The sequence below is a fragment of the Amborella trichopoda genome, chromosome 1, assembly GCF_054954075.1.
Source record: "Amborella trichopoda isolate Santa Cruz 75 chromosome 1, AtrichopodaSantaCruz75HAP2 v2.0, whole genome shotgun sequence".
In the NCBI taxonomy this organism is placed as follows: Eukaryota; Viridiplantae; Streptophyta; class Magnoliopsida; order Amborellales; family Amborellaceae; genus Amborella; species Amborella trichopoda.
This window is the reverse complement of record NC_142336.1, coordinates 53,294,644-53,318,147: the sequence shown is the minus strand read 5'-3', so window position 1 is coordinate 53,318,147 and position 23,504 is coordinate 53,294,644. Positions and strand designations below refer to the sequence as shown.

General features: G+C 36.7%; 3 protein-coding genes across 9 annotated transcripts; 2 read left to right on the top strand and 1 right to left on the bottom strand.

Moving 5' to 3' along the window:
• Positions 1 to 707: 707 nt before the first annotated feature.
• Positions 708 to 10,708, top strand: LOC18434828 (Radical SAM superfamily protein). Of its 5 annotated transcripts, none has more exons than XM_088873572.1 (9): positions 708 to 958; positions 1,676 to 1,728; positions 2,168 to 2,270; positions 7,175 to 7,272; positions 7,423 to 7,563; positions 7,829 to 7,937; positions 8,342 to 8,533; positions 9,155 to 9,291; positions 10,159 to 10,708. In XM_088873572.1, the coding sequence occupies exons 4-9, from the start codon at positions 7,241 to 7,243 to the stop codon at positions 10,469 to 10,471; spliced, it is 924 nt and encodes a 307-aa protein (XP_088729698.1). In that variant the 5' UTR covers positions 708 to 958; positions 1,676 to 1,728; positions 2,168 to 2,270; positions 7,175 to 7,240; the 3' UTR covers positions 10,472 to 10,708. The 5 variants fall into 5 exon arrangements, with proteins under 5 accessions (XP_088729698.1, XP_006844954.2, XP_020523297.2 ...); XM_006844891.4 differs by having other exon boundaries at positions 714 to 958; positions 7,433 to 7,563; XM_020667638.2 differs by having other exon boundaries at positions 714 to 958; positions 7,175 to 7,310.
• A 2,281-nt stretch (positions 10,709 to 12,989) lies between these two features.
• PDE329 (calcium homeostasis regulator) lies at positions 12,990 to 15,946 on the top strand. 2 transcript variants are annotated; one of them, XM_006844892.4, is made up of 3 exons: positions 12,990 to 13,417; positions 14,873 to 15,037; positions 15,397 to 15,946. In XM_006844892.4, exons 1-3 carry the CDS (start codon positions 13,007 to 13,009, stop codon positions 15,721 to 15,723), a joined length of 903 nt encoding a protein of 300 aa, XP_006844955.2. In that variant the 5' UTR covers positions 12,990 to 13,006; the 3' UTR covers positions 15,724 to 15,946. The 2 variants fall into 2 exon arrangements, with proteins under 2 accessions (XP_006844955.2, XP_011623625.1); XM_011625323.3 differs by lacking the exon at positions 14,873 to 15,037.
• A 149-nt stretch (positions 15,947 to 16,095) lies between these two features.
• On the bottom strand, positions 16,096 to 19,153 carry LOC18434830 (dicer-like protein (DUF936)). 2 transcript variants are annotated; one of them, XM_006844893.3, is made up of 4 exons: positions 17,951 to 19,153; positions 17,421 to 17,612; positions 17,250 to 17,341; positions 16,096 to 17,130 (listed from the first exon to the last, which is right to left on the bottom strand). In XM_006844893.3, the coding sequence occupies exons 1-4, from the start codon at positions 18,659 to 18,661 to the stop codon at positions 16,353 to 16,355; spliced, it is 1,773 nt and encodes a 590-aa protein (XP_006844956.2). In that variant the 5' UTR covers positions 18,662 to 19,153; the 3' UTR covers positions 16,096 to 16,352. The 2 variants fall into 2 exon arrangements, with proteins under 2 accessions (XP_006844956.2, XP_088729669.1); XM_088873543.1 differs by having other exon boundaries at positions 17,947 to 18,954.
• Between the last annotated feature and the right edge of the window lie 4,351 nt (positions 19,154 to 23,504).

The window sequence follows — 23,504 nt, the reverse complement described above, 5'->3', positions numbered from 1 at the left end:
AACAATAAAATTAGATTCGACCTCAAAATTTTCGCTAGAAGAGGTTGTTTTGATGCCCAAATATCATCAAATTGATCATCTTGACATCAAGATGCATGAACATGAGAAAAATATCTTTCAAGTTTTGAAAATAGTATATATTGCAATACATTTTTGGACCGTCAATTTTTTAAGATTTTCAAGTTTTCATAGATCTGCTCAATCTATCCTACTTTTTTAAGCTTGAAATTTTATACTCAGAGATAAAAAATATATTTCAAGGCTATCACAAAGGTTTCCGCTATTGAAATCACATTTCTCGACACTATTTGAAGGTGTGCTTTATTTTGATTGTGTAGAGTCTTGACTCTATACATATTGCACCCTTTGATAAATATGATAATTTTATTTCAAAATATGATTATTGGATCCAGTTTCTATGTAGCCAAGCCCCGCAAGTGGAGAAATGCGGGCCTCTTAATAAATATATTTTTGAAATGGATTTTTGGACTTAGTTTTTAAGGACATGTAATCTCTAACATAGATATCATGAACATGGAAAAATAAATAAATTTAAAAAACTAAAATTAATAATTTCAGTAAGAAAACATTTAGACCGTTGATTTCCATTGTTTTTAAGATGAAATACCTATTTGCATCCGATGGATGCTTTACACTTTTGGACCGCATATGTAGTCATGCAGTCCAGCCCGCATGAAACAATTTTTATACCACAAATTTCTAATGGCCTCAGTCCTAATGCTGGGGATTTTTAGCTTACCCTTGGGTGGAAGAAGGCCCAACTGTCTATTTTCTGTGAAGTCCATGTCTATTCTAAGATGCACCACTCTTTCTCTCTCCTCTCTCAAATTTTATTTGTACCCTCACTATCTCCCCTCTCTCAGACCAGCTTCAAATGTGCGATTTTGCTCTGCAAGTTCCGGACTTGCAGTTTCGGCTACGCCCCATTTCAAAACTGGTGAGATTTTGTTTGGATTTCTTCTTAGCCACCTGTATAATCTTAATGCTTTGTTGGGTTTCTTGCATTTTGTTATCTGATCTTACTGCCATGCTCTTTCATTCCTTCATGTTCTAAATATCTAAGTTGAAACACTTGTTGGATTTCTCTATTGCTACTTTGATGTGTTTTTATCCATAAGCATTGGGGTTTTTTTGTTAATGTGATTAATAATAATATTATACTGGTAATTTGAGTTTGGAAAAACTGGGTATTTTAGGAGCTCCAGCCTTTCTTGTGAATTTTTTAGCTTTTTATGGGAACTTTTTAGCTTGTTATGGGAACGCGATGTGCCAGTCTTATGCATAAGAGAACCAGTTTTCATTCAGTGAAACACAATAAAGCAAATTGATGCAAACAAGTGCATGTTATGAACACAAGTACACAATCTGCTTGGTATTTGTGTGTATTCCAAACCCAATGAACCTTAGAAAGCCCTAGTAATGCATATCTGCATATCGCGTAAGGAATTTATGATATTCTATGTTCTCCATGACAATACATAGTATTTCCATGTGGTTATGATATTCTATGTACTCCATGGTAATACATAGTATTTCCACGTTGTTTGAAATCCTCTAGAATACTTGCATGCACTTTATGATATCAGAAATATTGTTATGTAATCAGTGACACAGTTTAATTGTTTGTTATTGTTCATTCCATATAAACTTGCAGATTCTGAAGGTTCAAAGGTTATCTTAAAGGGAATGGAATATGCTGAACTTGAAGTATGTACATTATCTTTTAGCCCTTCCCCATTATCGAGCATGTCTTTCTATGATTTATTTCTTTAAACATTGCAAGAATATATCTTGCATCGCACTTGATTACCCGTGCTTTGAGGTTGTTAAATTGTCGGTCTTTTTATTATTGAAAAAAGCTTCTGGTCTTTTTAAGTTGAAGGTTCCAAGTTCCTAAATTTTCCTGGTAACCTGGCTGTTGATTTTTTGACTTGGGTGCATGTCACTCCAACTTTTTATTACTCCATTTTATTTACAATTTCACAGATAATTATTACCAGAATTCATAGAAGATTCCTTGTACTATTTTGTGGATCAAAGTATGTATTACTTGTAGTCACGAATATCTAGGCCCATGCACTTTTTCTATATCTCTAGAGGAATGAAATATGGCCAATACTAAAGGCGAAATTACATTTTGGAACAGAACTGGGTTCAGTCACAAGGGTATCGCTCGGGACAAGCACTGATGCTTTGGAAGCGCCTGTACGGAAACAATATTTGGGCACATCATGGTGATGAATTAGAAGGTTGTGTGTAAACTTTGATTCTGTGAGATGGTTTACTATTTTCATTAGTATGGTTTGGTTACTTTCCAAGCTTTGTTAGAATTATTTTCTTCATACTAGTCTGCCCCCTGAAGATCTTCTTTGAGTTTTGACTAAATTGTCTGGATTTTTATTCCTGATTTCTTGAAACAAAGCACATGCAGACAAGACGCACAAAGCGCAATAAACACTCTGCATTTTAACAATTGTACATCTAAGTATCTAATTCTGCTAGGCTGTGACCAATTGATAGAAGTACTGCACCATTGCCAACCTTTTCAGGAGAAAGTGCTTCAGTTTTAAGACCCTATGAATCAAATTCTCACCCATGTTTCTCTTGTTCCACACTCTCTAATATAATTGCCTATTTCGGCCCTTGGCATCATTGAATTGCTGTCTTGTTGCTTTTTGCTCAAGATGCAAACGTTTACTTTAATGCAGACTAAAGAAAGCAGACACACATCCCATAATGCGACTCTTTCTTTGATTCTATCGAATACAGTCCTAGGTACCTGTAGACACCCTGTTTGTTTTACATGTACCATGACATTACAGTATAACTCCTCTGTTTAGTCGATTACGTTGATGAGAAGAGAGGAAGAATACAATCATGAGAAGAAGAAGAAGAAGAAAGTGGTACATCTTAAACAATTAACCTTTTTTTAAAAAAAAAAAGAAATTGGTACATCTTAAACATATTGCCCTATATGCTTCAAGTGTGAATCCCCTTCTGGTTCTCTGGTGCTCTTCTGAGCTCCAGTTGTATGTTATTGGTGTGATCTTCTCTCCTTATCTCTCACATTGCACTCTCTTTGTTCTCTCATGTCCCTATGTCTCTGTGTATATTTTAATACTTATATCTGTATATCCCTTCTAGGTGAGATCCTTTAGCTTTTATACAAGCATTTTTGTGGTCTCAATTGGAGCGGGTGGTTATAGAGAGTAGTGGAGGCAGCTATGTTGAGGTAGAGGGATAAAGAACCTGAGTGGCCAGGATAGAACGTCCCTCAGGCTGTGTGACTGGCACTAAAGAGGGACCTTTGGCTTTTCGCCACGCACATCATCCTTTGTTTTATAATATTTTTTATTTTTAACCACTTATGGGTAATAATTATTGAGATACATGGCATAGATGGGGTCATTTAGCTTTTGCCTTTATTGTTTTTTAATAACATAAGCATTGCGATGGTGTACCATGGTGACTACTAAAGGTCCTTCCTAAGGCTTGAGCTTTCCTAATGAATATATGTTTGCAGTTGAGTGGAAAATCTCCTTGAATACTAGGTCTCCAACTTTGAATTGTCTAGGGATGGCCTTCTTTTGGTATGCTTGCTCAACCCCCTGGTGGTATGTCTTCATGATGTTGGAGGATCGAAGATGCCTTTCATCCATTGTGTCAAGGGAGGCTAGATAAGCTTCGTCTGTTTGTCTGTTATCTGATTCTTTCGGAGCAAGTATCTTGGGAGAGGTATTTCCACTTTGACAGGCATTACTGCCTCCATGATGTAAACTATCGATTATGGGGTCATTCCTTGATGGTCTTCTCGGTAGTTCTATAGGCCCAGAGTGCATCATGTAGTTTATTATGCCTTTCCATTTTCTAATATTCAATCAATTATCTCGGGCTTATTAGTGGCTTAGGCCTGGTCATTTCCTTAGGGGTAATATTGGTAGAGAACTTCTGTATTATGCCAAATTTCTTGCATACCTTGGTACCTTTTCATTTTTGAAGTTGGCCTCATTATTTGTGATTATGGTTTTTAGGACTCCGTATCTGTAGCTAACTAGGGGCTACCCTATTATCACTCATACATGAGCAAATAATTGCATGTTTGTATCAGAACTTCCCTTGCATGATTGTCCTATGTCTCAATATTAAGTTCACTGTCAAATCATCAAACTCTAGATCCATTTAGAAAATGGGGAATCGCAATAACCATATAGTTTATGGTGGGTCTCCATATCTGCATCACATATGGTGGGGGTTTTGATAACCATGTTGCATTGGCCTGTATAGCCTTGAAAACGTACACATGGGTTTGTTTGTCCGCAGTTGGCCCCATATTGTCTGTTTTGGCTTGAATCTTGAAGCTCGAAAGCAGGATCTGACTTTATTGAACGTTTGGGGATGGGCATTAAGCCCTAGGTCCCTTCTCTCAGAGTCTTCTATAGTCAAAATCTGTAACATCATGGCTACTCGAGCATCCATCACATAAGGCATAAGTTGTGCAAGACATGCAGATCTCGGGATGTAAGCTGAAGGCATTGGCCCTGTAGGATACAAGCCATGCAAGGCATAGAAGACAAGCACCACTTAGGGCATAGGCCATACAGAGGATAAGTTATCTGATACATAAACTGTAATGAGGCATGATTCAGACATGACATGAACCATACAAGGCATATGTCATAACAGATATGAGCCATACAAAGGTGTAAGTCACATAGGATATATGAGCCATACAAGTCATGTGTCCCATAATATGTGAACTACGACATGCATATTATTCGGTTTCTGAAGTACTAGGTGTACAACTGCCATAACACATCTTGTATGCGGCCTAATATGGTAGAGATCATATTTTGGGTTTGATCCTAGTTCAATGACAATAGGTCTACATCAGGGGGTCACTATTGAGCCCATACCTTTTTGTATCAGTCATGGATAACTTAACTAGGCACGTACAAGATGAGTTACCATGGTATATGTTGTTTGCAAATGACAGTTTTGATCGATGAAGACCCAAAACATCGTCAACACAAAGTTAAACTTTGAAGGATGCTCTAGAATATAAAGGTTTTAAAATTAGCCGGACTTAAACAAATATATGGAATGCAAGTTTAGCAATATGAGGAAGTAGTTAAGATTGACGACCAAGAAATAACAAAAAGAGCACACTTTCTATATTTTGGGTCGATAATAGAAAATGAAGCGATAGAGGAAGATGTCACGCATAGAATCAGAGCTGGGTGAGCAAAGTGGAGATGTGCATCCGGAGTTTTCTGTGATTATCGCATACCAATGAAGCTAAAGGGCAAGTTCTATGGGACAACTATGAGACCAGCTTTACTTTATAGGGAGGAATGTTGGAAGGTCAAGAACCACATACCCATAGAACGAATGAGATGGATGAGTGGCAAGACAAGAAGGGATAGAATTCAAAGTGAATACATTCGGGAGAATTTAGGTATGGCACCAATAGGCGATAAGATGAGAGAAAATAGACTTAGTTAGGCTGGTCATATGCAACGTAGACGCAGTATAGCACCTGTTAGGAGGTGCGAGTTGGTTGAAGTGGAAGACTCAAAAAGGGCAAGGGGTAGGCCGAAAAGAACATAGTTGGAAGTAGTGAGAAAAAATATGGGGACTTATGGTCTCACTGAGGATATGACCCTTGATAGAGCAGAATGGCGGACCAAGATTCGTGTAGCCGACCCCAATTAGTTGGAAAAGGCTCTGATGGTGATGATCCTTTTAAAATTCATTGAGATAAGGAAATACTAGTTTCTGATCTCAATAGCAAGAACTAATGGGGGAATGTAGTCAGCAATTGGGCCAGTTTGAAGACTGTATCACTGACTTTAGTTGGAGCATTAGGACCGGGCATTAAGTTATGGTGATTATGTCAATGGAATCCCAACTAGCTCCTTAGTCTAGAATCATAGGGAACACCCTATCTGAAGATCTTGTCAAATGTCAAATCATGTCTAGGATGTCTATTGTAAAGATTGAGAAAGAGGATGTGCGTGCTGCTTTGATCCCTTGGCCACAAGGGCATAGAGAAGCCGTGAGGAATTTCATTGAGCACTAGTAATGCGTCTTAGATGCTAAAGATGTCAACTTTATTCACAAGTATTTGCTTTATTCCCTTGAAGATGCGTTGATGAAAGGAAGCATTATTTCTGATATTGCCTTTAAATAGAGACCATCATGTCAATATCATGGCCATTGATTGGTAGGAGGCTTCGGCCTTTCCATACGTTATTGAGTTTTCCACCATGGAGGGGTCACTGAATTCTACCTTTATGCGGGTGACAGGCTTCAAAGACTGTAGCGCACCTAAATAGCCATGACGGCTTGAACTTCTCATTGAATCGCTTCATGTGACAACCATATTTGTCACAGGGCGGTTATTGAACAATTTTCTTGGACTCTCAGCTCCTACCTCAATGACTAGGCTGTACGTCAAACACGAAGCTGATTCGAGCTGCGTTAAGCTTCAATGGAGGCACTAACTCATTTGTCTCACATGCAAGGGTTGTGTTTCAGCCATTGAAAAATTGTCATGGGCCAGAGGTGTCATAGAGCATTTCGCACATGGATTCTTGGTTTTGCCTGCACAAGGCTTCCCAGCAGTCAACCTTGATCGTGCAAGGCTTTCAAAACACTCGGGGTCAGAAACTAGTTGTGACTGTGTGGAGCTTTCACTAAGCCAACTTGTATGCGTGACATACGCGTAAACAGTTCCTCCTTGGGGCGACTATGTTAAGATATCATGTCCTATCCTTTGTATGAATAAGGTTATACATTCAGGCCTCTCAGCCTTAAGAGAATGTCACATATGTGTGTGCATATTTATCTACATGCTATCTGAGTCATATCTCTAGACTCAAGCTTTTAATTGTACTTATATGCGTAACTTGTAGCTGTGAGGCTTTTCAAGCATGAATCCTGAGATGGACCTTGTTAGGTTCATCAAGGCTTAAGGGTGGTATAAAAACTACCCAAACAATTGCATGTTGTTTTTTTTCTTCCCTGTTCATTGTTGGCATCTAATCTGTTTGTTTCAATCGGATTATTTTGACATGCGTGTTAAAATTTGGAACTTTGAGAAATTGGAAATTTTAATGTATGATGTATGATATTCCAATGTCTTATATACCAGGTTTAAACAAAGATTTTAAAGCAATGTTGTGTGGAGTTGCTGAATTCAAGGCATTGACTCTAAAGGATGTTTACACTTCATCAGACAATACTCGCAAGGTGGATTTTAACAGTTGCCATTGCTTATTGATCATTAGGTTTTTGTTAACATCCTTCATAGTGGACTTGTGTATATTTGTATTGCATTTGATATTCTGACACATGATTTCACTGCTTGAGAATATTCTCATTGATTTTAAATACCGACAGGAGATTGCAGATTCTATTTAGTTTGGCAGATGGACTTGTGATAGAAACTGTAGTGATTCCTTGCGATAGGGGGCGGAACACTGTTTGTGTTTCGAGTCAAGTGGGTTGTGCAATGAATTGTCAATTTTGCTATACTGGCAGGTATGTTCTTTTGAGTTCTTCGAGTGTATTAAAACATAATGTTTTTTTAGTCTAATGAGCCAGCCAAACTGCAATACGGTCGAAGTCTAGTTGTGTACTATGAAAATAAGAAAGTTATTATGCTTCTGGATCTTGTTGTATTCAGTATTTTCCTTATTGTTAACCATCAAAACATAAGAAATTCCCTTGTAGCTTTCTCAGTCATCAAAAAGTAAAGGGAGAAACTTCTGGGTCTTTCATGTTGGTTTTTTTTTTAATTTTGTAGGATGGGCTTGAGGAAGAACTTGACTGCTGCTGAAATTGTGGAGCAGGCTGTTTTTGCTCGACGTTTGTTCTCCAGAGAAATTGGTCCTATCACAAATGTCGTGTTTATGGTGAGAATCATGGACGTTGGATTATATTTGCTAAGCATATTGCAGTTCAATGAATTCAACTAGAGACTAGCTAGAAACAACTAGTCATATTTACACTCTGGGAATTGGATATTTCTGTAAATCTTTGGCATCTTTATCATTCATGTGTTTCCATATCATTATTGTTTTTAATATGATTGTTATTAACTTATTATCTCTGATAAGAAGACTTGCTGAGTCAATCTAGGCGAAGCACTACTTTTAGCAAAACTTAATTGGGAGTGTACTTTTACTATCTACTGCCAAAAATACCAATTTTCGACTTATACAGAAAAACCTTTATTTTTTCTTACCCATTTCCTAGTAGTAAATTTTTGTTAGATTTCTTTATTCTCACCGATTTAAACATAGAATGAGTACTACAGGGAATGGGAGAACCGCTTCATAATATTGACAATGTCCTAAAGGCTTCAGCCATAATGGTTGATGAACAAGGGCTTTATTTCAGCCCTCGCAAAGTAACAGTCTCGACAAGTGGGCTCGTCCCCCAGTTGAAACGTTTTCTTCAAGAGTCTTCATGTGCACTAGCAGTCAGTCTCAATGCCACAACTGATGAGGTATTATTCCATTTCATGAAGAATATTGCCTTTTTCTTATGAACTTCAAAGATAACTGCTGTAAGATTCTCAATATTTTTCTTTTTCTCTAGATATTTTCTATTAAATTAATATTATTAGAAATTAAGAATTGAAGAGTAGAACAATAAAGCAAGAAATTCACCAGCATATAATTTCTTCTTTTAAATCTGTTAGTAAAAATGTTTGGTCACAAGGAAAATTTATCCAACATTACATGTGAATTAATAAAAAATGATCTACTGGAATAGCAGGTCAGGAACTGGATAATGCCGATTCATCGAAAATATAATCTGGCCCCTTTTCTTGACACTTAAGGGATTAGCTTTGCTTCAAGATTTCATTTCATGAAGAATATTGCCTTTTTCTTATGAACTTCAAAGATAACTGCTTTAAGATTCTCAATATTTTTCTTTTTCTCTAGATATTTTCTACAAAATTAATATTATTAGAAATTAAGAATTGAAGAGTAGAACAAGAAAGCATGAAATTCACCAGCATATAATTTATTCTTTTGAATCTGTTAGTGAAAATGTTTGGTGACGAGGAAAATTTATCCAACATTACATGTGGATTTTAAAAAACGATTTACGGGAATTGCAGGTCAGGAACTGGATAATGCCGATTAATCGAAAATATAATCTGGCCCGTCTTCTTGACACTTTAAGGGATGAGCTTCGCTTCAAGCACAATTACAAAGTGCTGTTCGAGTACGTCATGCTTGCAGGAGTGAATGACAGGTACCCCTTGCTTTGCCCCCTTCTGTTCAGTTCATGAGTTGTATATGTAATAACTGTAGGTTTTCTAGAGCGCATCTATTTTCTCTTATCTTTGAAGTTGCGTCATTAATGAAAGTTTTGAAAATGACCAAGTCCTCATTTCTTTGGAGATCAAGAGCATGTTTAGAAAACACTGTAATTTACTAATAGAACACTGTATTTTTCTTTCTGCTGCATGTGACCATGAGTAACATGATAATTACCATCCCGTTTCAATGAACCTACCTTCATAAAATATTAGGAATTATTACCATAAGGGGCACTTTCTGGGAAGAGAAATTTAACAGGTTTTTAGTCTTGCATGCACGGCTTTTTCTGAATCTGAGTCTTGATATTCATCTGCAGATATCTCCTCTGTTTTGAACCTTTGAGGCCTCTTCTGATCCAATTTTGTAGAAATTTTGAAGTATCCTAGCCAGACTAGTTTCACCAACTTGGTTTAAATAATGTAACAGTTTTTAATTTGTAGAACATATTCCTATACCTCACACATTGTCAACCCTAATTATTATTATTGAAGAAACAATTTTAAATGAAGGCACTTATTCAATCTGAGTCCAAAACCAAGAAAAATAGGAAAGTATACTGTACTTAATTGCTGAATGATATACAGCCCTGGGGCCATCCATCCACTCTGTTCCCTATGGCATATGGTGGAGCTTGACAAGGCCTCAACAAATGTTTTCCCCAATAAATATGATTAGTTTGTTCATCATCAGGAACAGATGAAGATTTCTCTGTCGTGTACCTCATTCTGTACATCGCTATCTTATAATTCTGGTCTTCTAATTTTGTCCCGAGTTTGACCCTCTACACCTGTATTTTCAGCATGGAGGACGCAAAGAGGCTGGCAGCCCTAGTCAATGGAGTCCCTTGCAAAATCAATCTCATAACTTTCAACCCTCATAGTGGGTCTGAATTCGAACCCACTAGTGATGAACAAATGGTTGAGTTTCGAAATACCCTTGCAAGTGAAGGGTGCATAGTTTTCATGAGACAGAGTAGAGGTGATGATAAGATGGCAGCGTGTGGACAGCTTGGGAAGCCTGGAGATATCCAAGCTCCTCGTCTCCGTGTTCCCCCTAGGTTTCAGGCTTCATTACAAGGGCCTGAGGGTGCAGCTGATATTTTGTCCACATGAATTTGGCTGGATTCCAGTGACTGAGAAACATAGGATCTATGTATATTTCTCGATGAGGGCCTTGTTGTTTTCCTTGCTATCTGGAGATGGCTCATGGAGAAAGGTGGGTTGGGATGTAATTTTTGGTAGAACATCTTTGTATACTCGTGGGAAAATTTGGAGTTGTATATATTTAGAAACAATTGGGGAAATATGCTACAATGGACTTCAAAAAATTAATTGTCCATTTGATTGAAATGGAGTGATGGGCTGAGTGGAATTACTGATAGAAATAAAAGGAATGCTGATGAAGTATTCAAAACTTTAGTAGAACTATCCTCGAGTATAAAAAATATCAGAAAATGGCTATGAAATATTCAATTTTGCACAAGGTGTCGTAATAATAACAGAACTTTTAAAAAGTTTTTGATTCTATGTAGGCACGTTTGGTACGTATAAAAATATTTTCGTGAAGGTATTTTTGCATAAAAGAACTTGTCCATATGAATAAGGAGATTATATACAATGAGACTATTTACGTTTGATACAAGGTGGGCACAATTCTTTACAACCATTTGATATGAAATTTGATGACTTGGATGTGTCACAAAGTTTGAAAAAAATTCTTTTGAAGTTTGAGCTTGGTCTGGAATAATTGTAGCCAACCAATTTCACATTCACTAGTCATTTTTGTGATCACTTTATATCAAAGATAAATGATTTCACTATACTTTTTCATGATTAAGTGTGGGAGTTTTTTCACCCCAAATGATCCTAGTGCATTTTTTTACACCAATTGACAACCAATTGGTATGAAATAACTCCCATGTAGTACTTTCGTGCAAGAAAATATTTTCACACAAACATGTTTTTTTTAAAAAAACTTCCCCGGAATATGTGAAAGAGCTAGAACACTTTCATTTCCTAGTTAAAATGCAGTGGCCCCTGAATATATCTAATAATATCCAGGTCTTGTTTTGGCGGGTTTGTCTCTAGATACCATCCATTGAGGGGTAGTGACCCAGTGGAGTGTGTTTTGTTCACAATCCATTGATTAATAGCAAGGACTGAAAAACCCCTTATACCGATTCAAACTGATCTTAGACTGATCTAAATCGCTGATCCAACATTTTGACACAAATTTGTGAGGTGAACGATCCGCCCTACCGATACAAGCACCATTAACCAACAAGGTTATTTGGAAACAAGTGAGAGTTGTGGGTGTTTTAGCATCAATTTTCTTTAATAAATGCGGTAAAGAATCCTCACCAATCTGCCGGACTGTTCTCTTTTTTGCTTATGAAACACTTTGGTAAAGAGCATAAGTTAGTTTTTTTAAAGAGTCACTGAAGTGGTGTCAATGGGAATAAAAACCATAATATGGTGCCTAAAGTATGAGGGTGTTATCACCATAACTCTAGCCTTTTTTCTGAATCAAGGTTTTCAATAGTAACAGTTCGGTAGAAAGTAAGGCCCATAAAATCATGACTATAAAGAAGTGCCTCTATAAGTCTTTTAGGCCTCTAAGGCTATAAAGAACCATGGCCCTTGGTAAGTAAATGATTCGCTTTAGGTTAGATTATTTGATTTGAAATTTTTAGATCCACTAAAAATTGTAAGTATTTCAAAATTTTGAGTTCCTAAACACAATTGGAATGAATTGGGTGCTCTACGTGTAATCTTAGGGTGATTTATTTTTTGTTGATCCATGGTGCGTATAGGTTTAGTGGGTGAGGTTTCAAAAGTTGGGGTCTTAAAAAAAATAAAAATAAAAGTTGTCTATAAAAACTCTATTTATTTTTGTATATGGAGGTCAGAATTATTCTTTTTTAAATTTTAAAATGGGTGGCAACAAGAATTAACACAAAGTTAAAAAAAAAATTAATAAAATTCTTGGACTTCATAACTCACTCCAAGCCACCATATCTAATGAGTAAGAATAAGCATAACCAGTTTTGATTGAACCACTCAGTAGAGTTAATCGTGGTAAGAAAGGACCAGTTTTGATTGAACCACCCAGTAGAGTTAACCGTGGTAAGAAGGGCATGTCTATTTTTAAAATTTATTAATGGATGAAATTTCCATAGGGCTTAGGCTTTATGAAGACAAAACAAAACTTCACACCTAAAATCTTCATCTAGAAAGCACTTTTGTCATCTAAAATCTAAAACTAATTTTCTACATCGACAATAAAATTTGAAACTCAAAAAATGGTATAGATCTTGCATAAATGTGAACACTTCATTTTAGGATAAAATGGATGGTCTAAATGATTTGTTGCAATATACACTATTTTTAAATTTTGAAATCCTAACATATAACATAATGTTGAAGCTGAGATAATCGGTTTCAATAATTTTCTTGGATTGTAATTTTTGATGAGCTAGGTGAGGCTTTTCTTATTTTGATAGGCCCTATCAAACTATTTTCCTTTATTAATTTGCTATCCTAAATCCGCAAAAGGAATCACCACCGTTGATTCAAGATATAATCTGCTGCACTGAATTATCATATAAGAAAGAAAAAGACCATAGGTTTTGAGAGCGGGCGGCCACCATGGCTGCAGCTTCATCCACCACTCTAAACACTTCTTCTCTCTCCACGCATTCTCACCACCTCAAAAACCTAAAGAAACCTCTCTCTAAACTCAAATCGCAATTTCTTCCAAACCCCGGTTTCTTGCTCAAGTCCTCTCTCTCTCTAGAATTATACCGCCGAAAATGGAGGAACAGAGGAAATGGGTTGGCAATTACAGCTTACATGGAGAGACCCAATTCGTTTGGGGGCTTTGTGAGAAACGTTGTCGGCTCTCTCCCAGTTGTGGGGCTCTTAGCGAGGATTTTGAGTGATGAAGGAGGAGTAGGAGGTGATCTTGTTGATTTTGCAGAGTTTCGCAGAAGGGTGGGAAAGAGATGCAGTAACATTGATTCTCAAGCTTTCTATGATTTCAAAGAGCGGCGAGGCCGGGTAAGCTTGAGTTTTTATTGGGTTCTTTTCCTTTTTTTTTGTTGGTAATTTTTTGCTGAATTGAGATTGATAATAGAAATTCCCTGGTTTTTATTCTTAAGTTTCAACCTCCATTTTGTTGGTAATTTCAGGTACGAGAAACGGAATTCTTTTCCAAGGAAAATAAAGTTATCAATTTGTGTTTAGTTTTAAAATTTTCATTTTTGGATACTAAAACAACCGGAGTATTTTTGCTGATAACATTGCTGAAGTGCTTTCTTTTCTGTTAATTGGATTATATTCCTGAATGAATTAGTGTCTTCACCTTATGGATGAAGTGGAAAAGAATCAATGTTTTCCATGTGATGCTGAGAGAAATCATATCCAAATCAATGTGAAATTACTTGGCTCAGGCTGTGGGCGTCATAACCCAGGGGAGTTTGAGTGGACTTGCTCAAGTCATGTGCGAGCCCTTAATTGCAAAAGGAAATTACAAAAAAATAAAATAAAATTAAATATAAATATCAATCAAGAGCGAAAGAACTTGTAAAATACACTAATAGGAATCTACAAAAACTAGAAAGAAGTATGCGAGAGATGGAATGGGATAAAATCGATTTATAGCTTGAAACAGTTCAGAAAAATAAAACAAAATGAAAAATAGAAAACTAGAGCATATAGTAAGAAAAATTGACAAATTATCATAAAAAACATCGAAAATATTTTACTAAATAAATAATAAGACGTTCTAATCATGCCTAGTTTGTGACCAGGGCACATCACGGTGCCGAGGCCAAGTTTTAGGACACTGTATTCAATCTTCAAGGACAGGGGTGTTTTGTCCCTTGTGTTAGTGGTTGGGTTAGAAGTTAACACTGTGCTTTTTGGTTCAAATCTCGGCTTATCCATCCAAAAGAAAAAATAGAAAGAAAAATTATGGAATTCCATTCTGTGTTTTACTTTAAATGGTGGTTATAAAAAAATTGAATGGTTTTCCATGAAATGATTAAGAGAGCATTGTGTATACATGCTTATTGTCCAGCAACTAAGGGAAAAAAAAGAATAAAAAACACTTATTTAAGAATCAATACTACAGATTCTTAGAAGCATGCATGAAACTAAAGAAAGCACTTATTTAAGAATCATTGAACACTTAAACCTATAAATCCCAAATCTACCTAACTTAATGGGCATGTGTCAAAGAAATATTGCAAAATGGTGAAACAATGAGTACATGAATGAAAATAATAAGAATGGTTGGTGCGAGATATCACCCTATCAAACTTTCTCCAGGTGGTTATACAGAGGGAAAAACATGAAACAAATTTCCAGAGTGAAACTCCAAGAATCTCCACCCTGTGAGGGAGGGAGAAGAAGAACAGGGCGGGGGGGAGAGATGGGTGAAATCTCTTCCTTTTTTGTTTCTCTTTCTTTCGTATTTCCATTTCTATGGTTTGAGGTATATCTCCTTGGTAGGCAGGAGACCCTCTGTATGTTCTCCTGTGCTGCTGGTTGCCTGCCGTAGGTGCTGGCCTCCTCAAATCGGAGGACATTTTGAGTGGGGCTGCTCGGCTTCGCATATCTAACGATATAGAATTCGAGGAGGAGACGTTCTTTGCCATGATGAATGAAGCAAAAGAGGTCAACTACCCTTCTTCTTGAAGTCTAATCCCTTTTGTCTTTCTAAATTTTGGATTTTTTTTATTGGAAAGTATAAAATGAGACCATTTACCTTTGATACAAAGTGGTCACAATAATCATTGCCATTGGATGTGAAATTGAGTGGCTGCAATTATTCCATTGGCCAAGCTCAAACTTCAAAATAAATTTTCTCCGACTTTGTGACACATCCAAGCTATCAAATTTCATATCAAATGGTAGTAAAAATTTGTGACCACCTTGTATCAAAGGTAAATGGTCTCATTGTATACAATCCCTTTTTTTATTTGATCTCAAGATTTATGTTTTATATCCAGGCTTACCGAATTCTTTTATTGCAGAGAAGAGATAAGCTGAAATCTGCAAGTCCAGAAATTCCAATGGCTCTCAGGGCTGAGAAAGCATTGGAAACCATATATGTTTGCTGTTTTGGTAAGGACTTAATTGAAGAAGAAGACGAGAAACTATTGTGTATCATGCTTAATGCAGTTTTTCAAACTGTTGGGCAAGAAGAGATTAATAGGATGGTGAATTTGAAGGCTAAGCAAGCGGCTGAGAATAAGGAACAAGAGCCTTCAGAGAAGCAGCAGACTTTGTCAAACGAAGCTAGACAATTACAGTTGAAGGAACTCGAGTTCCTAAAACAAAACAGCGAAAGCTTTCAGTAAATTTGAACCATTTTAAAATTTGAACCATTTTAAAGTGTCTTGTGATTATCTCAGGTCAGGTCTATACACGTCATGTATGCTAGAATGGAACAGATTAGTTTTGAATGATATTCCAGAGTGTATTTGGTCTCTTGAATCTGAACAAGTGGAAATTATGACTTATTTGGTTTGTAACACACAAAAGTTGTCAGTCGCCCAAAAGAAATGGAGCTTAGGTTGGTTACTTTACTTGGTGTGGTGTTTCTGTTTATCTTTTTTAGTCTTTAATCCTTGCCTCTCACTTTACAAAAGCCCATCAATAGAAACATCTGTACTTCTCAACTGCAATGATAGGTCATACTTATCTCATGGCCTGGACAACAAACAACAAAGTAACATTATGGGTTTCTTCATATATCTTTTGACTTGTTTCATCACATTGGAAGAACACTTAAATCAGGACTTAGAACTTCTAAAATACAAGTCTCTCAGCTACACCTCTAATACAAAGTACAAACCTCACATAGCCTGCAAATCTTACAAGTCAATAAGAGATCAATGAATATGTAATAACGAAATGAAGTCTAGGTTTACAATTCTGACACAAATTGTGCAACCCCTCAATCAAATCAAGCCATTGCTTCACAACATTAGCATGGGTTTTTCACCCTAATCCTCAACTTTCTTGCTATTTGAGCAGCTCTAGGATGAACTGGCCTCTTACTGTTATCACACAGTTCCATCTCCACCCAGTTTATGACTTTAAGTATGAGAGATTGAGGCCACACCGCCTTCTTCAAATCACCCTGGTTCGATCCCCTACTCTTCTTAATACCTCTCTCTAAAGCCTCCTCCAAAAATTCCATAAACCAGTTCCCTGCCTCTGTATCTATCTGCTTTCCCAGTTTAATCAGATGGCTAAAACTAGTAGTACTGCTAGTATTAGTACAAGTATTAGACTTTTTCTTCATTTCATCACTTATAGAATTAATGGCTTCTGCTGGTTTTTTCTCCATCGGTAAAGCCTTCTGATTGGAGCTCGATCTTGTCACTCGAGCTCGAGTAGTAATGCTAGTATTAACACTAGTAGATTTTGGGTTGTTTCTTTCAGGTGTGACTGAAACTGATTGAGATAGCAAGGGCCTCTTCTTACATAGGCTCTTGTGTATGCTTTGATCAATGGCATTGTATTGGAGTTCTAATAGAACTGATGAATCCAAGTCCCCTGCATTTCTTTTAAATTTTTCTCTCTCATCGCAAGTGCCCAAGCTTTGAATTGGGTGGCCAGAATTAGCGGTAGTGGTTGCTGCTAGAATTGCTTCCATGTCGGCCACTGCTTGTATCATTTGGGGATGTAGAGACAGAAACTGATCGAAGCAGGCAGCCGGTGCATCTGATCTAGCTCCCAAGCACAAGTCTGAAAATGTCCTGGAAATTGGTACATTAAATTTCATTAGTGGATACCCATCTGATGACTGCAGTAGAATCAGAGAGAGAGGGAGAGAGAGGATAAAGGAGAATAAATGATGGGTTTTGAGATTCATTACTTGAGAAGGCGGGCTATAGTTTCGGTTGCAGATGCATCTCTCAGCGCTTGAAGAGCGATTCTCTGAGCTGTTTCCCTCTGTTGCATTACCTCCTGTGAAATCACATGGATTCTCTTTGAGAGAGAGAGAGAGAGAGAGAGAGAGAGAGAGAGAGAGAGTATTGGAGAGTACCTTGCCAAGTAGGGAGAGTTTTCCTGGTAAGGCAATTGGTGAACTGTCGGTAGTCTTGCTGGCTAGTACGTTAACAAACTGGGACTGTGGTTGTTGTAAAGCTGCAGTCTTTGGGTTCTCTTTTTCTCCATCCAAATTGAAAGAGGCTCTCATGTTTCTCAATCTTGGCGGAGGTGTTGCACTCTTCTTCTCCTGCAAGTTGTGAAATTTATTTTTCATCAAGAAATAAGTAAACAGGAGCAAAGAAAGTGAAAACCAATATGTTCTTTTTCGTGACCATCTGACATGAACATCACATCAATACCTCAAGCAAGTGAGGCCGAGCTAAATTTGTACTACAAATTTTTTAGAAAATCATTTGGGGGCAATAAGCGAGAAAAATGAATCAAGTTTATTTTCTGCATCATATAAGGGAATTCTAAAACCTCTCTCTCCCTCTCGATCAAAAACTAAAACAAGTAGAAGAGCACTCTTTCTCTCTCAATCAATCACTAAAAACCTTAAAACAAGAAGAGCAACAATGTACCTACAGCAATGCTGAAGGGACTCTTCGGTATCTGCCGATCCCTAATGCAAACGCTCTTGCTCCTTGGAATCTTCGACGCAGAAGCAGGAGCAACAGCACAACTCCTTCTCACCATACCTGGAGACTCTCTCTCTCTTGAATCCATACCCTTCCAGATAACCCCATTCACGGAAGACCTCACCCCACTACTCCCCTTAACCAGAGGTGAAACCGAACTACCCCTCAATAACCCATCTTTAACAGGGGTCCTCAGCTCTGGAACTTCAATTTGATCCCATGAACCTCTCCTATGAACTGAAAACCTTACTTTCTGATCACTAGAAATATTGATCCTCTCGCTTTTCTCTCTAAGACCCGTTATTTGTTCAGGTGTTCCAACCAATGGGTGCCTTCCAGGAATCGTTTTCACTCCTCTCAGAAGGGGAACCGGCGATCCAGGGTCCAATCTATCGACGTAGATAAATTGCCCAAGCTGCAATTTGTTGCTCAAAACCAAGTCATCCTGATGGTCTGGTAGGCTTACATATATCGAGTGAGAAGAGTCTGAGACTTTTACGTAGAACCCATGCTTTGGCCACAATTCATTGTCCTCTAAATCAGCAGGGACAATGTCGGTCACCTGTAAGAGAGAGGATCGGTGCTCGCTCGTGGGTTTTGTCCCACTATTCATGTTTTCAAGGAGCTTTAGCAAAATTCCTGGTGCAAGTGTTGCCATTGATCAAAGGGGGAGTGAATGCTATGAGGCTTGTCTGTGTTCGAGGAGAGAAGCAGAGTGGAGAGAGAGAGAGAGAGAGAGAGAGAGAGAGAGAGAGAGAGAGAGAGAGGGGTTTAAGTAGAACACAGTGAGGGATTGGTGAGTTAATGGAGGAGGGGCGCTCTCGAATTTGTAAAAGGGGTGAGTGAATTACTGTGGATGAAAAGCAGGGGAGAGATTGGAACAGGGGTCACGAGAGAACAGCCAATTGAGAGAGTATTGATTAGAGGATGGACCCCTCCAAACCAACGGTCAGGTGGTTTGCCTACGCGGCCCGACTTTTAAATTTCGAAATTTGGACCGTTGCAATGCAGCAACGGTCGGATTTAAATTGCCTACAGGTATATCATATTAGTGTAGGATCCCGTTTGTTATGTCGTCGATGACTAAATAACCTTTACAGTAAGAAATGACGAAGTTACCCATGCAATATTGGAAAAATCTATGGGAATTATCCCACAAGTGTATGCACTAATCGTAAATCCGTAACTACGTTTGCCTAATGTATCCTCACCGGGCAGAGAATTTAGCGGTTTGGATTTGAAACTCGAACTTTCGACCCTATTTGAATCTGGATATGGATTTAGGACTTGGATTCGACCGGTCAGACCTAAAATTTGGATCTGAATAGTAATTCAGATCTGATCTAGTTACAGGTGGATCGATTCTGGGTCCGATCAAGTTATTAAAATATAGATCCAGTTTCTATGGGTCCATGTAGAAATGAGGCGCCTCTTAAAAATCTATTTTTGAAATAGTTTTTTAGACTTAACTTTTAAGGACATATAATCTCTAACATGGAGATCATGAATATGAATTTTTTTTTTGAAATTTAGAAATAATAATTCTATTAAAAAAACTTGTGAAATGTTAGTTTCAATTGTTTTTAGATGGACCACCAATTTGCATCCATCTTAATTGCATCCATCTTTTTTTTTACCAATGTTCAAAATTTATTGATAAACTAGAAAGAAATTACATAAGAAGATATAGAGAGAGAAATAAGCCCAACGCCCCTTTTTGCCAAAGCATCAGCAACCTCATTAGCCTCTCTATAAACATATGTAAAAATGAGGTCTAGCCCGCATGAAACTATTTTCCTTTAAAAATTAGAAGGTCCCTATACTTTAAATATTAGGTCCACATGATGTGGATGCATCAAGAGTGCACAAGCATCTTCCCAACATTCCAGATTAAAAGAAAAGAAAGTGGACAGTTGAGATTATTTATAATGTTTTATTTTAAAACAGAAAATCACATTTGTGGCACTTACATGTTCTAAAAAATTGCACAGCACCCTTTTTCATCTCTCATATTGATCACCTCAACCTCAATATGTATGGACATGACAAAAATAGATTTCAAGTCTTATAAATAGTGTATCTTGTGATACTTTTTCAGATTATCAATTTTCAAGATTTTCAAGTGTTCATAGTTATGCTCAATCTACATTACTTTTGAAATTCTAAATCAATGTTATTAAATTCGCTTCGTTTCGGCCGAAGAGGCTGAAGCCTTCAGAGTTTAAGCATAAACCGAAGCGAAGAGAAGTGTGGTGCTGCCACTTCGGTCAGATTTGGGCCGCTTTGGGCTGCTTCGGGTCTGCTTCGGTTGAAGCTTCGAGCTGCTTCGTTCAGAAAAGAAATACTTATATAAAAGTAGTTTTTAATTTTAAATTTTTTAATTATGTTATGTATTATATATATAAATATCTAATTTATTTATATTATTTTTTTTTAAAAAATCCAAAGTCTTCCTCCGAATCTACCAAAGCAGTGAATTGCTTTATTTTTCTCACCAAATCGAAAAAGACTCCAAAACGAAATTGATAATATTATTTTAAATTTTATAATTAAAAATAAAAATAAAATTTTAGGCCATCACAAATATTTCAAATATTAAAACAACATCTTTCGATACGATTTGAAGGTGCATCTTACGTTTATTGTTAGAGCCTTGGCCTTATACAAGCCACCTCAACAAGCCCATCAGGTAGCTAAGTCGAACTAATTCTCCAACAAAGCCTTACATTTGAAAGTCAATTCACTTACGTACTCGCCTCAGCTATTTGGTTAAGTGCCCCAAATTGCCCTTGCTCCAAGTTTGGAACCTTGAAGATGGTATTTGGCAATTTAGTCATTTAATTTACTTGAGCTAAATGATTTAAATATTTCTACTTATTATGATACCAAACAAAAATATATGTTTTTCATATAGAAGGGAAAATTATTAAAAGAACTCATGTGATTTTATTTAATTTCAAAGTACCCATGATCTTTTATTTAATTTCAAAATACCCATAAAAAGGCATATAATCACGAGTTGGAATAATTTCAAAAGTGGAAAATGCTAAATAATGTATCTCCCAAGTGTATTTTAATAAACTTTATTTGAAAAATCATCTTTAAAAAACTCTAAATAAGTAGGGGTTTTTTTATTTTTGGCTCGGGTAACTTAAGTGGGGCCAAATTACCATATGCCCTCACTTGTACTAAGTTATGATCTTGGAGTAAGATTGTTTTAATGAAAGAAACATGTTCGTAGTTTAGAACTTAGAAAGAATCGGTGTTTAGGCCACTTGACTCGTAATTTTAATAAGTCTAATTGTCAAAATACCATAACTTGTTCAAGATTCCAATTATAAAATAATAGTAATTTTGGTTTTTTTAAATAAATTTCTTGAAAAGGTACCTAAATAAAAAGATTTCTAAAAAAAAGCCCATTTATTGTTAAAATTATTGTTTTAACCACCTCAATAACCTCATTAATTTTTTAGAAATGTACCCCAAAATTTTTGTTCTTATGTTCATGACCAATAGGGGAGTAAGGGCTCTAAACAAGGCAATTGTCAGCCCATTGGGTGTGCACTAGTACTATACATAAATGTATGATGGTACTCTATGCAAATGTATACTCCTATGAAATATGAAATTGTATGATTATTTTTTCTCCATGCCAAAGGGGACCTACCAAAAACCGCTCCTCTTTCGACATCAAAGGAGACATGCTTCTATCTTATTTACTTCCTCGCTTCTCAGCTCCCTAACGCCATCAGCAATTACTTTACGCAAAGTACGGCCTATATTAAGGAAGACAAACACTTTTTAATAGTTCAGATTAATACAAATAATTATGATTTGATTTAGTATTTTAATTTTAAAATTTTTATATATAGTAAATTGGTATGAAAAATTTGAAGGTACTTATATGCTTAGGTGCACCTACAAAATTATAAAAACTTAAGTTACAATAGATAAAGGAAAAAGTTTATATAGAGCCGAAGTTCTAAACAATCAAATTAGAGCCCACCTAAAAAATTTCACCATAAGAAGTTGCTTTGATGACCAAATATCATCAAATGGATCATCTCGATATCAAGATGCATGGACATGAGAAAAAAATGGATTTTCAAGTTTTGGCAGTAGTGCATCTTATAACGCATTTTTTGATCGCCAATTTTCAAGTTTTTCATGTTTTCATAGTTCTGCTCGATTTATACTATTTTTGAAGCTTTAAATATTGTATAATTAAATATGAAAATATATTTTAAGGATATCATAAAGATTTCCAGAATTAAAACCACATTTCTTGACACTATTTGAAGGTGCACTTTACTTTGACTGTTTTGAGCCTCAGCTCTATACAAACCGCACCCATAGATAAATGGGATTGTATACAATGAGATCGTTTACTTTAGATACAGGGTGGTCACAATTATTTACAACCATTGGATGTGAAATATAATTGCTAGGGTGTGTTACAAAGTTTGAGAAAATTTATTTTCAATTTTGAGCTTGGTCAATGAAATAAATGCAGCCACCCAATTTCACTTCTAATGGTCAAGATGAATTGTGACCACCTTATACCAAAGATAAATAGTCCCATAATATACTTTCCCTAGATAAATTGACTAAAATACCAGATAAAGGTTCTAAAGGTATTTTGAATACACTTTTGTTTTATGGCAATGAGACGGTGATATGAAATCACTCTTAATTTTGAGTTTCAAATGGAATTCAATAAATCATTGTTTTTTTTTTAGCAAATCTCCTTTTTTATTACTATATTATTGAAATATATACTCTTTCAGCAGCACTCTTGACATAATTTAACTACTCCATGTAAGAACCCCAATACCCCTAAAAAACCAGGACCAACGTACAATTGCCTGCTCTCTCTCTCCAACCTTATTCTCTCTCTCTAAGACCCTCATTTTCTCCCTCTAAAGCTTGCGCCCATAGCAAGATGCTCTGAACTTGAGGAGCTTCTGACAGATTTCCCCAGAGGGCAAGTACATAGCCGGCCAGCAGTAGCCTGGGAGTTTCAGAATTGCCCTACAAACATCATCACTAGGCTCTTTTCCACCATTAAACTGTAGGGTCATATCCCTTATAACCTCATAACTAAGACTACCCCAACATGCCTGCAATCTTTTAATTTCTCCTTCACCTGGGTTAGGAGGTGCCGTGGGACACTGGTATGCTTTCACACTAAGCACAAAGGTGCTTCCAATGATCAGTAACAGTGAAGAGAGAGAAAGGAGCTTCTTGGATGTGGCCATGGTGATGCTCTGGTCCTTTCTCTGTTGGGTTTTGGGTTGGTTTCTTGGTGAGCTTGTGTGTGGTTTTTATAAAGGTTGTTGTGGAGAGAGAAGAGTTTTATTCTTTTATATCTCACTAAAAACCGTGTCCGTTTCTCTTTGGAAATAGTCTCTCTCTAGGTTTTTTTGAAATTTCATGTTGGTGCAATTAGTGTGCATGTAGGGCGAAGAATTAATGGTTTTTACTTATTCTTTACAAAGGGT

Excerpts from the sequence above, each read along its gene's own strand:
- LOC18434828 (XM_020667638.2), top strand. The coding sequence starts at position 724 with ATGGCCTCAGTCCTAATGCTGGGGATTTTTAGCTTACCCTTGGGTGGA. Across the intron at positions 959-1,675 it reads TACGCCCCATTTCAAAACTG|ATTCTGAAGGTTCAAAGGTT; the intron begins GTGAGATTTTGT and ends ATAAACTTGCAG. Across the intron at positions 8,534-9,154 it reads TCAATGCCACAACTGATGAG|GTCAGGAACTGGATAATGCC; the intron begins GTATTATTCCAT and ends CGGGAATTGCAG.
- PDE329 (XM_006844892.4), top strand. The coding sequence starts at position 13,007 with ATGGCTGCAGCTTCATCCACCACTCTAAACACTTCTTCTCTCTCCACG. Across the intron at positions 13,418-14,872 it reads TCAAAGAGCGGCGAGGCCGG|GCAGGAGACCCTCTGTATGT; the intron begins GTAAGCTTGAGT and ends TCTCCTTGGTAG. Across the intron at positions 15,038-15,396 it reads TGATGAATGAAGCAAAAGAG|AGAAGAGATAAGCTGAAATC; the intron begins GTCAACTACCCT and ends CTTTTATTGCAG.
- LOC18434830 (XM_006844893.3), bottom strand. The coding sequence starts at position 18,661 with ATGGCAACACTTGCACCAGGAATTTTGCTAAAGCTCCTTGAAAACATG. Across the intron at positions 17,342-17,420 it reads AACTCTCCCTACTTGGCAAG|GAGGTAATGCAACAGAGGGA; the intron begins GTACTCTCCAAT and ends GTGATTTCACAG. Across the intron at positions 17,131-17,249 it reads ACTATAGCCCGCCTTCTCAA|GACATTTTCAGACTTGTGCT; the intron begins GTAATGAATCTC and ends ACCAATTTCCAG.